General features: G+C 48.8%; 1 protein-coding gene across 1 annotated transcript in view; it reads right to left on the minus strand.

Moving 5' to 3' along the window:
• The window catches only part of LOC139276698 (probable ATP-dependent RNA helicase DDX60), a 159552-nt gene that overhangs the window by 4571 nt on the left and 139382 nt on the right, over nt 1-15599 (minus strand). The window contains exons 34-36 of the mRNA XM_070894704.1: nt 14717-14865; nt 10825-10976; nt 10036-10098 (exon numbers count right to left, since the gene is read on the minus strand). Coding sequence (XP_070750805.1) covers nt 10036-10098; nt 10825-10976; nt 14717-14865 — 364 coding nt within the window. The remainder of the gene's footprint in view (nt 1-10035; nt 10099-10824; nt 10977-14716; nt 14866-15599) is intronic.

Genomic DNA, 15599 nt, shown 5'->3' on the forward strand with positions numbered 1-15599 from the left:
TCATGAACTCTTGAAACTCAAGACTTGTGAAGCAAGATCCGTTGTTGCTCACAACAATGTCAGGCAAACCATGAGTAGCAAACATGACACGAAGGCTCTCAATAGTAGCTGTAGACGTACTGGATGACATAATAATACACTCTATCCACTTTGAATATGCATCCACCACAACAAAAAAACGTCTTTCCCAGGAAAGGGCCCGCAAAATCGATGTGTATCCTCGACCATGGTTTAGATGGCCACGACCAAAGACTCAGCGGAGATTCCGCTGGTACTTTACTTAACAGCATGCAAGTATTGTACTGATTGACACATGATTCCAGATCAGATTCAATTCCAGGCCACCATACATGAGCCCGGTTAATGGCTTTCATCATGACAATACCAGGATGAGTGCTATGTAGTTCACGTACAAATTTTTCTCTACCTTTCTTAGACATAACAACACGAGTACCCCACAGTAAACAATATGACTGAATGGACAGTTCATTTTTGGCGATGGTTGTAAGGTTTGGTCTCATCACTGATCTCCATAGATATTGCAGACCAATCACCACTGAGGACACAACGTTTCACAACTGATAAAATAGGGTCATGGCTGGTCCAGATCCTAACTTATTAAGCAGTGACAGGGGTTCCTTCACTCTCAAAAGGATCCATTACTAATAGTAGATCTGCAGGTTGAGGCGTCTCCACCTCAGGTGTGGGCAACGACAGATGACTCAGTGCATCGACCAAATTCTCAGTGCCAGGTCTATGACGAATAACATAATCATAGGCAGTCAATGTCAACACCCACCTCTGGATACGGGACGATGCATTGGTATTAGTACCTTTGTTTTCTGAAAACAATGAAATGAGTGGCTTGTGATCCATTTCCAGTTCAAAACGAAGACCAAGCAGGTACTGATGCATGTTTTTGACCCCATACACACAGGTCAAAGCTTCTTTTTCTACCATGCTGTAAGCTCTTTCTGCCTTTGACAAACTTCTCAAAGCATACGCAACAGGTTGTAGCTTACCTGACTCATTTGTTTGTTGGCAGAACACAGCCAATCCCATATGATGAAGTATCACAGGCCAATGCAAGACACTTACACGGATCATAATGAACAAGCAACTTTTGTGAATGGAGCAGATTCTTAGCTTTCTCAAAGGCTCTATCTTGACCCAGTTGTCGCCTTTTCTGAGTAGCATGTGCAGTGGCTCTAACAAAGTGCTCAATCTAAGTAAGAAATTACCAAAGTAGTTGAGTAGCCCAAGGTACGAATACAGCTCTGTCACATTCTGAGGCCTGGGTGCATTTTTGATGGCCTCGGTTTTCGAATCAGTAGGCCTGATGTCATCAGCAGCAATCCTCCTCCCCAGGAATTCAACTTCAGGTGCCATGAATACACACTTCGAACGTTTCAGCCTGAGTCCCACTTTGTCCAGACGCTGTAGGACTTCTTCAAGATTGTTCAGATGTTCAGTAGTGTTGCGATCTGTGACCAGAATGTCATCTTGAAACACGACAGTGCTCGGAACGGACTTCAGTAGACTCTCCATATTCCTCTGAAATATGGCTGCAGCTGAACGAATCCCAAAAGGACACCTGTTGTAGACAAACAGTCCTTTATGGGTGTTGATGAGTTTCTCCGAAGTGTCGACAAGCTCCTGTGTCATATAGTCCGATGTCAGATCCAGTTTAGTGAATGGCTTTCCAGCTAGCATGGTGAACAGGTCATCGGCCTTCGGTAATAGGTACTGATCCTGTTTCGAAAATTGGTTAATATTAATCTTGTAGTCTCCACAAATCTTGATCGTGCCATCACTCTTCAACACAGGAACAATAGGACTGGCCCACTCGTTAAACTCGACCAGTGATATGACCCCTTCACGTTGGAGTCTGTCAAGCTCAATTCCAACCTTCTCCCTCATCATGTAGGGAACAGACCGAGCTTTGTGATAAACAGGCCTTACATCAGAATCCAAGTGAATCTGCACCTTGGCTCCAGTAAAATTACCAATGCCCGGTTCAAACAAAGAAGGAAACTTTTTCAACACTTGAGCACACAAAGTGTCACCCACCGATGACAACGCTTTGATATCATTCCAATTCCACTTGATTTTCTCGAGCCAATTCCTGCCGAACAGCGTTGGACCATTACCTGGGATGATCCATAATAGTAGATCATGAATCACACCTTCATATGACACCTTGACTATTGCACTGCCAATCACCGGTATGAGTTCCTTCGTATATTGGCATTGACTGGACTCAGCTTAGGCTTCACAGCCTCAGCGTCCCACAGCTTGTCGAGTGTCCTTTGGCTCATTATCGACTGACTCGCACCCGTGTCCGGCTCCATTGATACAGGCACGCCATTCAGCTTCACAATAACGATTATCATCTAGCTCCTTCCCAAGAACGAATACAGACCATACACTTCCTCCTCGGGTTGTGTATCCAGGCCAGCACTGGACTGGTCATCATCAGGGATGTGATGAGCAGCAGCACGCTTGCTCAGTTGTGGGCACATTCTCTGAAGATGCCCCACTTTCGAACAGCCATTACAGGAGTACTGATGAGGCCGATGATTGCCCCCACAACACCAACAGGGTGAAATCGGATTCGTACCAGTTGCTGGACTTTGAGCAGCTCCAGGTTTCACAGAAGCAGTCGAGTAGGCCCTGCCATAAGCAGCTCTGCCAGACGACGACACAATCTTGTTTACAGTACTTACTGTGGAGCTCTGACTCTTCGATATCGACCTCAAATTATCATCAATCATCATGCATGCCTGGGCAGTCGCGATGGCCTTGCTCAAATCCAGCTTCTCTTCGGCCAATAACTTCCAAAGAATCACATCATGGTTGATGCCTATCACGAAGAAATCTCGCAGCATGTCTTCCAACACGCTCCCAAACTTACACGGCTCAGCAAGATGTTGCAGGTTGGCGACGAATCCCGACACATCCTGGCCCTCAGCATGAACATGTGTGTAGAAGTGATAGTGTGAGATGATGATCCCCTCTTTTGGCTTAAGATGGTCACGTACCGAAGCACACAAATCCCCATATTTTTTGTCCGTTGGACGTAAAGGCGAGAGAAGATTCTTCATGAGGCCACAAACGGTGAGGAAATCGGGCCTGCGCCAAACTGCATCAGCCTCTCCCTCCATTTTGTTGGCCACAAAATACTGATCTAGGTGGACGATAAAATCCGTCCAATCCTCGCCCTCCGCGAATCTCTCCAGAATTCCAGTAGTGGCCATTGTACATGCGAAGGTTCTTAAGTTACCTCGTCGCCACATGTAATGAATGTAATGACTCAAAAGACTTGTTACTGTAAACTGCCTCAGATGTAAACCTGATCCAACTTTATTCACGCCCAAATAACCCGCGTGACATGGTACCCGTGCTTATATACCAGTGACCGCGCACGCGCATACAGCACGATGACCTCTGCTAGTGGCGCCCTCTGGTGTCTGATTACCCCAAGCATCAATACATAACAGTATAGATGGAGTGGAAAGTGTAGCGGAGATTTGGATGGATATTTAAGGATGTGTTAGATTTGTGGGAAACTTCCTAGTAGACTATAAAAGCGCTGAAGGTGATTAGAGACGATAGGGTAGATAGAGAGAAACTATTTCCTCTGGTGGGTGGGGGGCTGTGTGGAGGTGGGGGAGGGTGTGGGGCTGCGTGGGGTATGGTGGGGGGGAGGGGGACTGAACGTCCATCAACGGACCTCAAATCACTTTAAAAAATCGTTTTGTGCCCATTTTACAAATCATTCAGTGCTCAACTCCTGCCACGCAAGTGAAATCGTCCCATTAGTTAAAGGGCCGTGACGTCAGGACAGACTTGTAGGATTGTTGGTGCTATTCCAAGTGTCCCATTATACGGAAGGAACATTTATCACCACTAATGTTTTGGCAGAAATTTAACACTTACCACTTAACAATGGTCTGCTAATGGCTCCTAATGTTATTAGTGGCTGTTTTTCAATGGGATGGGGTTGGGGGTGAGGGGGTGGGGAGGTGTTGGGGGGCGGATGTCTGGGTGGGGGGTGGGAGGGGAAGGGTGGGACATGGTGCGGGCATAGGGGAGGGGATGTGTGGGGCAGGGAGGGGTGGTTTGGTGTGTGGGGAGGGTGGGAGAGGGGATGTGGGGAGAGGGAGGGGGAGGTGGAGGGGGGAAGGGGATGTGGGGAACGTGGGCAGAAAGTGGGTGTGGGGAGTGTGGGGGAGGAGGGGGAAGGGTGTGGGGAGCGTAGAGTGTATTGTGGGGAGGGAGTGTGGGTGGTGTATGGGTGTGTGGGGAGGGTGGAGGTGTTGGAGGGAGGGGAGCTGGGGGTGTATGGGGAAGGGGTGGGTAGGCATTGTGGGGTAGGGTGCATTGTGGGGGGTTGGGAGGTTGGGGCTGAGGAAATGGTGGAGTGTGGGGAGGGAGAGTGGGGAGTGGGTAGGGGGTGTGTGGGGGGGAATGAGTGTGAGGCGGGTTGGGGAGAGGGTAGAGGGGGTGTGGGGTGGTCTGGGGGAGTGGCGGGAGGGGATCTGGGGGTGGGGCTACTGCTGGGCAGTACAATGGGGCATAATCTTAAAATTAAAGCTCGGCCGCTCAGGGGTGATGTAAGGAAGCACTTCTTCACACAAAGCATTCTGGAAATCTGGAACTCGCTCCCCAAAAAGCTATTTAGGCTGGGGGGGGGGGGGGGGGGGTCAATTGCAGATTGATAGAATTTTGTTGGGCGAGGGTATTCAGGGCTATAGAACCATGGCGCTGAGGTACAAATCCACAATGATCTAATTGAGTGGGTGGAACAGGCTCGAGGGACTGAATGGCCTCCTCCTGCTCCTTCTGTTCCTATGTTTTGCAGTCCTGTACCTTTCTAAGTTCCTATTGAAGATATTGCAGGTCAGCAATTAAATAAAATTGTTTAAAATACAGTAAGGAATCAGCGTTAATTGAAAAACAAATGGAAGTGTACCTGATTACAGCAATTACCAATTAATTCTCCTCTCAGCTTCCTCTGTTCCAAGGAGAACAAACCAGCCAATCCAATCTGTCCTCATAGCTAAAATTTTCCATTCTAGGCAGCATCCTCATAAATCTCTTCTGCACCCTCTCTAGTGCAATCATTTCCTTCCTATAATACAGCGACCAGAACTGCATGCTGCACTCCAGCTGTGACGTAACCAGTGCATTATACAATTTAAGCAGAACCTCCCTGCTCTTGTATTCTATGCCTCGGCCAATAAAGGCAAGCATTCCATACGCCTTCTTAGCCACCTTATGCACCTGGACTGCTACTTTCAGTGATCTGTGGACAAGCACTCCAAGGTCTCTTGATTCATCGACACTTTTAAGTGTATACCCTTTCCTTATTAGCCCTCCCAAAGTGCATTACCTCACACTTTTCCGAATTAAATTCCATTTGCCACTGCTCTGCCCACCTGACCAGTAGATTGATATCTTCCTGCAGCTCATGACTTTCCACTTCATTATCAACCACACAGCCAATTTTGGTGTCATCTGCAAACTTCTTAATCTTACGCCCTATATTCAAATCTAGATCATGGATGTATACCACAAAATGCAAGGGACCCAATACTGAGCCCTGTGGAACCCCACTGGAAACATGCTTCCAGTCACAAAACATCCATCAACCATTACCCTTTGTTTCCTACCTCCAAGCTAAGGTTGGATCCAACCTGCCACTTTTTAACCTTCACGACTAGTCTACCATGTGGGATCTTATCAAAGGCTTTGCTAAAGTCCACATACACTACATCGTGCACACTACCTTCATCGACCCTCCTGGTTACCTCCTCAAAATATTCAATCAGGTTAGTCAAACACGATCTTCCCTTAACAAATCCGTGCTGACTGTCCCTAATTAATCCTTGCCTTTACAAATGTAGATATATCCTGTCTTTCAGGACTTTTTCCAATAATTTTTCCACCACTGAGGTTAGGCTGACAGGCCTGTAATTACTCGGCCTATCCCTTTCTCCCTTCTTAAACAAGGGTACCATGCCCAAATCTAAAGAGAACTGGAAAATGATGGTCAAGGCCTCTGCTATTTTCTCTTTTACTTCGCTCAACAGCCTGAGATGCATTTCATCTGGACCTGTGACTTATCTACTTTCATCGCTGCTAAACCCCTTAATACCTCCTATACAAAGATTATCCTCATGGTCTCTCATAAGCTCTACCCTTTTTTTAGTTATCCTTTTGCTCTTAATATATTTATAGAACATCTTTGGGTTTTCCTTAATTTTATTAACCAAGAATTTTTCATGCTCTCTCTTAGCATTCCTAATATCCTTTTTAATTTTACCTCTTAACTTTTGATATTCCTTCAAACATTCTTCAGGATTTAGCCGTCGGTATATAACATAAGCTTCCCTTTTTTTCTTTATCCTCCCCTGTAAGTCCCTAGACATCCAGGGCTCTCTAGAATCGTTATTCCCACCTGTTTTCTTTAAGGGCACATGTTTGGCCTGAGCCTTCTGATCTCCTCCTTGAATACCTCCCACTGTTCCTGTAAATTCCTGGATTCTTTTCCCTCAATCTGGTTCAGTAAAATTACTGAGTCGAATACCTCTTGTGCTTTGAACAAAGCAGTCTTTATTACCGGCCAGTAAGACCTATCAGACAGAAGATATACCCTCTGGATAGAACGTACACACTCCCTACGGATAGGTGAAGTTACATCGTAAAGCGTCAACAGTTATACAGTTTTGAAATCAGATAACAAAATACAAATGGATTGACAGTCTAACTCAGCCACTCATTAGTCAATCTATATGAGATGTTCTTCTTGAAAGCTCAAGCATTGCCTCTAAATGTTTCAATCTAGTGGTGTGACTATTAACTGAGACCTTGCAATTCTGCAGATTTATTTCATGTTACAATTAGATATTATTGGCAGGATTTAGTGACTTGAAACCTTGAGAAAGACTGTTAGCTATGCTGATGTTGCACTATTTGCAATCTGACATTCTCCCAGCTATTCTTCCATGGCTTACACATTTTCATATATCCCGTTTACTTTACTGTCCTTAATTCCATATATTCCGTTCAGATATCCACATTCCGACACTGATTTACCTTCAAATAGCTGTTTCCAGTGCACTGTGGCCAAACCACTCCTCAACCTAGCAAAGATAGCTTTCCCCCAATTTGGGACTTTTATTCCTGGTCTATCCTTGTCCTTATCCATAACTACCTTGAATCTGACTGAATTATGGTCACTGGTACCCAAGTGCTCTCCCACTAATACCCCTTCCACCTGCCCAGCTTCATTCCCCAAAACTAAATCCAAAACCGTCCCCTGCCTTTCCCCAGATCCTTTTTATTATTGAAATACTACGTTGGGCTTGTTACATACTGACTAAAAAAGATCTCTCGAATGCATTTTAAAAATTCCGCACCCTCTATACCCTTCCCACTATATTTGTCCCAATCGATATTAGGATAGTTAAAATCCCCTACTTTTACTGACCTATGGTTTTGGGACTTCACAGAAATTTGCCTACATATTTGCTCCTCTATCTCCCTCCCACTGTTTGGGGGTCTATAATATAAACACAGCAGTGCGATTGCTCCTTTTTTATTTTTCAATTTGACTCATTTGATGAATCCTCTAACATATCATCCCTCCTTATCGCTGTAATAGTTTCTTTAATCAAGACCGCCCCCACCTTTTTCCCCCCTCTCTGTCTTGTCTAAAAATCCTGTAACCAGGAATATTGAGCTGCCAAACCTGCCCCTCTTTCAGCCACGTCTCTGTAATGGCTATAATGTCATACTCCCAATTGTCCGCCTTATGCACTATACTCCTTGCATTAAATTTATACCATTTAGCACAGGAAAACCTCCTTGATTACTACTTACTAACCCTTGTTTCCACTGTCTGACAGATTCGCTTTCTATATTCTTGCTCTCCAACTTCAGCTTTATTTCCTTACCTATTGAATTTGTTTTCAGGCTCCCATCCCCCTGCCAAGCTAGTTTAAACTCTCCCCAATAGCACTAGCAAACCCCCGCGAGGATATTGGTCCTAGCGCTGTTGAGGTGCAACCTGTCCGGTTTGTACAGTTCCCATCTCTCCCAGAAGTGGTCCCAATGCCTCAGGAATTTAAATCCCTCCCTCCTGCACCAACTCTCCAGCCACGCGTTCATCCTCTCTATCCTTCTATTCTTGTACTCATTAACCCAGAGATTACTACCTTTGAGGTCCTACCCTTTAATTTTTCTCCTAGCTCCCTAAATTCTGCCTGTAGGACCTCATCCCTCTTACCACCTATGTGGACCACAATCTCTGGCTGTTTACCCTCTCCCCCCAGAATGCCCTGCATCCGCTCTGTGACATCCTTGACCCTGGCACCTGGGAGGCACCATTCCATCCTGGGGTCACGTCTACAGCCACAGCAATGCCTCTCTATTCCCCTAATCCCCTATCACTAGAGCTCTTTTATTCTTCGTCCCTCCACCCTGTGCAGCTGAGTCAACCGTGGTGTCTTGGACTTGGCTCTGGCTGCACTCCCCAGAGGCACCATCGCCCTCACCGGTGCTCAAAAGAGAATATCGGTTGGAAAGTGAGAAGGACTCAGGAAGGGACTCCTGCACTACCTACCTAGCACACTTACTACGTCTGGTGGTCACCCACTGCCCCTCGGCCTGCACGCTTTTAAGTTGCACGGAGACCACGTCCTGAAATGTGCTATCCACGTCGCTCTCAGCCTCACGGATGCACCGTATTGACTCCAGCCGCCGCTCATGCTCTGAAACGCGGAGCTCAAGTAGTTGAAGCTGGAGACACCTTTTGCACACAAGGTTGTCCAGATTGTGCGAAGCATCCAGGACTTCCCAAATGCCGCAGGACTTGCACGCCACAGGACTGAACTCCCCTGCCATCCTTCTAATTAGACTAATGTGGTATAAAAGAGAAAGTGAGAGAGAGATACTTACCAATCAAACAGCCAATCACTTACCTGCCCAGCCGAGGGCTATGAGCTCCTCACCAGAAGTGAACTCCTCGCTGACCTCCGGCTCTCCTGCTCCTCGGACTCTTGACCTGCTGAACACTTGGAACTCCAAGCCTCCCGAACTCACAGGGCCTCCTGACTCGCCGAACTCCCAACTCGCTGAACTCATAGGACTTCCCTACTCACTGACCTCCCGACTCGCCGAAATCCCGACTCACCGACGTCCCGACTCGCTGAAATCCCGACTCACTGACCTCCCGACTCGCCGAAATCCCGACTCACCAACGTTCCGACTCGCTGAAATCCCGACTCGCCGAAATCCCGACTCACCAACCTCCCGACTCACCAACCTCCCGACTCGCCGAACTTCTGACTCACCGAACTCCCCACTCACCGAACTCACAGGACCTCCCGAATCACCGAACTCCCGACTCACCAACCTCCCGACTCGCCGAGCTCCCCACTCACCAATCTCCCCACTCACCGAACTCCTGACTCACCGAACTCCTGACTCACCGAGCTCCCGACTCACCAAGCTCACCATTCACCGAACTCCCCACTCACCAACCTCCCGACTCACCGAACTCCCCACTCACCGAACTGCCCACTCACCGAACTGCCCACTCACCGAACTCCCCACTCACCGAACTCCCCACTCACCGAACTCCCCACTCACCGAACTCCCCACTCACAGGACATCCCGTCTCACCGAACTCCCCATTCACCGAACTCCCCACTCACCGAACTGCCCACTCACCGAACTGCCCACTCACCGAACTCCCCACTCACCGAACTCCCCACTCACCGAACTCCCCACTCACAGGACATCCCGTCTCACCGAACTCCCCACTCACAGAACTCCCCACTCACAGAACTCCCCACTCACAGAACTCCCCACTCACAGGATCCGACTCACCGAACTCCCCACTCACCAAACTTCCATTCCGGTGTTTTGCAGTCTTATACCCTTCTAAGTTTCGATTGAAGATTCTGAAGGTCAGCAATTAAATAAAATTGATTGAAATACAATAAAGAAAAACAAATGGAATTTTACCTGATTGCAGCAATTACCAATGAGAAATCTTTGACCAGATCGAAGGCCTCTCCTCTATTTAGCCTAATGGATCAAAGAGAGAATAAGTTATAAATTTACTGTTGATAGAAGCAACAATAACTAATATTTGTACAGCACTTTTAACATAGTAAAATGTTCCATGGCACTTATCAAACAAAGTTCGACACTGAGCCACATACAGCAGTATTAGGACAGGTGACCAAAAACCTGATTAAAGAGGTAGGTTTTAAGGAGCGGAGGAGAGAGAGAGGTGGAGAGGTTCAGGGAGGGAATTCCAGAGCTTAGGGCCCAGGCAGCTGAAGGCACGGCCACCGACGGTGGAGCGATGAAAAGCGGGAATGTACAAGAGGCCAGAATTGGAGGAGCAGAGTGATTTCAGAGGGTTGTGAGGCTGGAGGAGGTGACAGAAATAGGGAGGGGCGAGGCCATGGACGGATTTGAAAACAAGGATGAGAATTTTAAAATCGAGGCGTTGCCTGACTGGGAGCCCATGTAGGTCAGCGAGCACAGGGTGATGGGTGAGCGGGACTTGGTGCGAGTTAGGACACGGGGCAGCCGAGTTTTGTGTGAGCTCACGTTTACGAAGGGTGCAAGATGGGTCGTCGGCCAGGAGTGCGTGGAATAGGTAAGTCTAGAGGTAAGGAAGGCATGGATGAGGGTTTCAGCAGCGGATGAGCTGAGGCAGGGATGGAGACAGAAATGGACATTTTTCAGCGATTGAGATATTAAACTGCACGATAAAAACCCAGTCAGACGATCGTTCCTCACCCATTGTCCAAATGCAAAGCGCTTAAGTTGCCGTGTTTGTAGAAGTCGAGTGCGTAGGCATTAAGCAGCATCCGTCTGCCTTGCCTGTCGAAGCACTTCAAGCGCAGAACGGGGATGTTGTTAATATGAATTCCAAGTGTGCGGAAAATAATCTGGAAGTGGCAAAAAGTAATTGCGTGAGTACAGGGTCCGGTACGTTGGCCATCGCTAACTTTGTTTTAATTTAAATTTCCAATTAGGATGATTGATGCCATCATCATTAAAGAGTGAGCAAGGGCCCCCTTTGTAAGGGGCACAAACAATCATCTGTAAGTTAGAAATAATTGAAAGGAAACTTATCGACTTAACTTAAAATGTGGTTCCGGGTGTTGTCGATGCACTCACTTCCTCCGGTGCATACCAGTCATGGAAAACCTCAAGTGTACCACCGGCACCGCGCGCTCCCTCCCCAGGGACACCCGCTTACCACTGCTGGCACCCAAGGAGGGGAGGGGACCAGAGGGGAGGGGCAGGGAGAGAGGGGAGAGGAGGAGAGGGGAGGTGAGGGGAGGGGAGAGGAGTGGAGGAGAGGGGAGAGGAGTGGAGGAGAGGGGAGGCGAGGGGAGGAGAGAGGAGGTGAGGGGAGGGGAGAGGAGTGGAGAGGAGTGGAGGGGAGTGGGGGAGAGGGGAGGGGAGGGGAGGAGAGGGGAGGGGAGGAGAGGGGAGGGGAGGGGAGGGGAGGAGGGGGGAGGGGAGGAAAGGGGAGGGGAGGAGAGGGGAGGTGAGGGGAGGGGAGGAGAGGAAAGTGGAGGGGAGGGGAGAGTTGTGGAGGAGAGGGATGAGGAGTGGAGGGGAGAGGAGAGAAGGGAAGTGGAGGAGTGGGTAGAGGAGAGAGGAGGGGTGAGGAGAGGAAGACAGAGAAGGGGAGTGGAGAGGAAAAATGGGAGGAGGGGGAGGGGAGAGGAAGGGAGGAGGGGGAGGGGAGAGGAGGGGAGAGTAGAGGAAGTCAGAGGTGGAGAGGGGAACGGAGGGGAGGGGAGGAGAGGGGAAGGGAGGGGAGAGGAGGAGAGGGGAGGGGAGGGCATAGTAGAGGAGGGGAGGTGATGGAAGGGGAGGAAAGGGGAGAGGAGGGGCAGCCATTTTGAACTGCCGCTCGTCCAAAGTCATGCTCGATGGGACTTTGAGATGGGCGGCCAGCAATCGCGGCAGGATCTCGACGGCAGGTTAATTTACCAATGGGCATTGGGCAAACTCTGCCAATAGTGCCAGGAGTTGAGCACCCGAACGATTTGGAAAGCGGCCACAAAAAGATTCCCTACAGTAATTTGAGGCCGTTCAGTCTCTCCCCACCCTCCCCCCCCCCCACCCTTTCGCCCCGCACTACCACTGGTTTGCTCTCAATCCCTCCTCCATGGAGGAGCCTCTCTCCACCCCCCCACCCCACCCTCGCCCCTCCCGGTCCTCCGCGATCTGGAAATGCTCGATGAGCGGTGGCCGTTCAGCCAGATCTGGGCACAGGGAACGATCCCCGAGTCCCTGAACGGCCGGACCCCGAGACCTAATGCTCGATCTTGGGGAAAACCAGGACCTCACCTTAGTGAGCTGCACTGCCCCTGCGGCACCACCATGGTCAGCTTGCCGGGGAAGCGTGTTTAAAGGGATAACAATCCTCCGGTTTTTTAAGGTTTCAAGGGCGAGGAGGTGAGGTGGTTGGGTGAGGGAGGGGGGGCCATTTCTGTGGTGGCCTTCTGTGGTCCCTTTAAGGACCCGCCAGTTAGGCCGCGTGTAGGCCACGATTTCCCAAGCGTATCCAGCCCGGCGCAGGCACCAGTTAGGGCAGCCCAATTTCAGGATGCTTAAACAGGCATTAGGCCCCCTATTTGCATATGAAAAGGATGTGCCTTGGACGACAAAGAAAGGCATTCAAGGGCAATTAGGGATGGGCAATAAAAGCTGGCCTTGCCAGTGACGCCCACAGCCCGTGAACAAATTAAAAAAAAGTTTGTGCGGGTAATGGTGACTATGAAACTACTGGATTGTCGTAAAAACCCATCTGGTGCACTAACGTCCTTTAGGGAAGGAAATCTGCCATGGTTACCCTGTCTGGCCGATATGTGACTCCAGACCCACAGCAATGTGGTTCACTTTTAACTGCCCCTCTGAAATGGCCCAGCGCGACACTCAGTTGCACCAAACCGCTACAACAAAGTCAGCACTGTGGGAGCACCTTCACCACACGGACTGCAGAGGTTCCAGAAGGCGGCTCACCACCACCTTCACGAGGGCAATTAGGGATGTGCAATAAATGCAGGCTTTGCAGTCAATAAGCCGCCTGCCATATTGGACACTTTGTCGCCTGTTCTCGTGCCTGTAAAACGGGCGCATCGTTAACAAATTGCTAGAAATGTAGAGTTGTGGCCTAAGCCACGGAAATTGTTTGGGGCTGTCACCAGAGCCATCGGATAAGTCATAGCGACCATCCCATCCATCTCCCGCCCAATGGAAATCGTCCCATGGGATTTGCAGTTAAAGGGCTGTGACGTCAGGACAGACTTGCCGGATTGTCAGATGGTGATGTTGGTGATATTCCAAGTGTCCCATTATGCGGATAAAACATTTATTGGCACTAATGTTCTGGCACAATTTTAACATTCACCGCTTAACAATGCCAGGGTCTGTCTGTTAATGGCTCCTAATGTTATTAGTGTCTGTTCTCCATTAGGAATGAAATTGAGTCTTCTCACATCGTCAGGCCGTCCCAACTTACTTGACTAGCAATGAGGCACTTTTTGAAGTGCAGTCACTGTTGTAATGTGGGAAAGGCTGCAGCCAATATGCGCACAGCAAGCTCCCACAAACAGCAATGTGACATTGAGCAGTTGATCTGCTTTGGTGGAGTTGGTTCTTCTTCAAATTGGACCAGGAGGATCTTTCCGAGCAGGCGGCCTGTCCTCAGTTTCACCTCTCGCCTGTCTCATCAATGAAGCAGCTCCCTCAGTACAGCACTCAAGTGTCAACAATCTGCTCAAGTTGGCCTTAAACTCACAACTTTCTGACTCAGGCAAGATGCTGCCTACGGAACCAAGGTGACACTTGATTTTTGGATGCAATAAATTCTCCATCGGCACCTGCTGCTGCTGTCCAAGTTACTGGTTGAGACTTTCCACTGGAGTTATGACATCTCATAGAACCTTAGAGCTAAGGGACTTAACAGTGACAGCTGTGGCTCAGTGGGTAGCACTGTGAGTCAGGAGGTTGTGGGTTCAAATCCCACTCCAGAGACTTGGGCACAAAGAAATCTAGGCCGACACTCCAGCTCAGTGCTGAGGGAGTGCTGCACTGTCAGAGATGCTGTCTTTCAGATGAGACGTCAAACCGAGGCCCTGTCTGCTCTCTCAAGTGGAAGTAAAAGATCCCATCGCACTATTTTGAAGAAGAGCAGGGGAGTTATCCCCGGTGTCTTGGCCAATATTTATCGCTCAATCAACAAAATAAAAACAGATTACCTGGTAATTCTCACATTGCTGTTTGTGGGAGCTTGTTGTGCACAAATCGACTGTCGTGTGTCCCACATTACAACAGTGACTACACTTCAAAAGTACTTCATTGGCTGTAAAGCGCTTTGAGGCATCTGGTGGTCGTGAAAGGCGCTTTGAGGATGGCGCAGGAAGGTGGCGTTGAGGTAGAAGATCAGCCATGATCTTGGTGAATATGGAGCAGGCTCAAGGGCCAAATGGCCTACTCCTGCTCCTATTTCTTATCTTCTTATGTTATGTAGAAGAGGGACATTCGGCCCGTCGTGCCTGTGCCAGCTCTTTGAGAGAGCTGTCAAATGTAGTCTTGCTGGTTTGGTATTGCTTGCTGCCTAAACCTGCCCCGGTGATATTAGTATCAGGTCAGTAAAGGGACTTACTGAATCAACGTCACAACAATGAAAGAGTTCGAGATCAGTGTGGCTAGATAAGCAAGCAAAGGGTGACACCGCTGTTGTCGGACTGCTCAAGGCTTTGGACAGCTCCGAGGCGAAGTCAGTGGCTTCAGGTAACTGGGGACGCATAAACGCTGAAAAAAAACATTCAGATACAGTTATTGTAAATTCACCATCAATTGTAGTTAAAAGCAAGAAAGTAGATTACTTATTAGACTGGAGTAACTGAGTGATCCCTTCTATCTACTGAGAGCTTGGAATCAGACAGTGCAGAAGGTGACCATTCGGCCCATCATGCCTCTGCTGGATCTTTGAAAGAGCCAGTTAGTCCCACTCCACCCCCCTGCTCTTTCCCCATTTCCCTGCAGGTTTCCCTCCCTTCAAGGATAGATCCAATTCCCTTTTGAAAGTTACTATTGAATCTGCTTCCACCAAAGGCTGCGCAAAGACGTCTCTGCTCATACCCACCAGTGGATATCTTTTTGCCAATTATCTTTAATAAATCACAGCTTTAAGTACTTTTCGTTGGAAAAGACAACTTGCTAAGTGGTGCACCTCCCGACTGTTACTTCCCCCAAACGGGGCAAGACCGAATTTCACCCCTAGTTTTTCTCACAGATTTACCGCTCCCCCCCGACTGCTGCTGTAACCAGAACTCTCGTTTCCCTGCACCTTTTCATACAATCACAGAATGGTTACAGCGCAGAAGGAGGCCATTCGGCCCGTCGAGCCCGTGCCGGCTCGCTGCAAGAGCACCTCAGCCGGTCCCATCCCCCCTTGCCCCTTTCCCTGTAGCCCTGCAAAATTTTCCTTCCGGTTCTTATCCAATTCCCTTTTGAAAGCCACGATTGAGTCTGCCTCCACCACC

This window comes from Pristiophorus japonicus, chromosome 1 (assembly GCF_044704955.1).
Source record: "Pristiophorus japonicus isolate sPriJap1 chromosome 1, sPriJap1.hap1, whole genome shotgun sequence".
In the NCBI taxonomy this organism is placed as follows: domain Eukaryota; kingdom Metazoa; phylum Chordata; class Chondrichthyes; family Pristiophoridae; genus Pristiophorus; species Pristiophorus japonicus.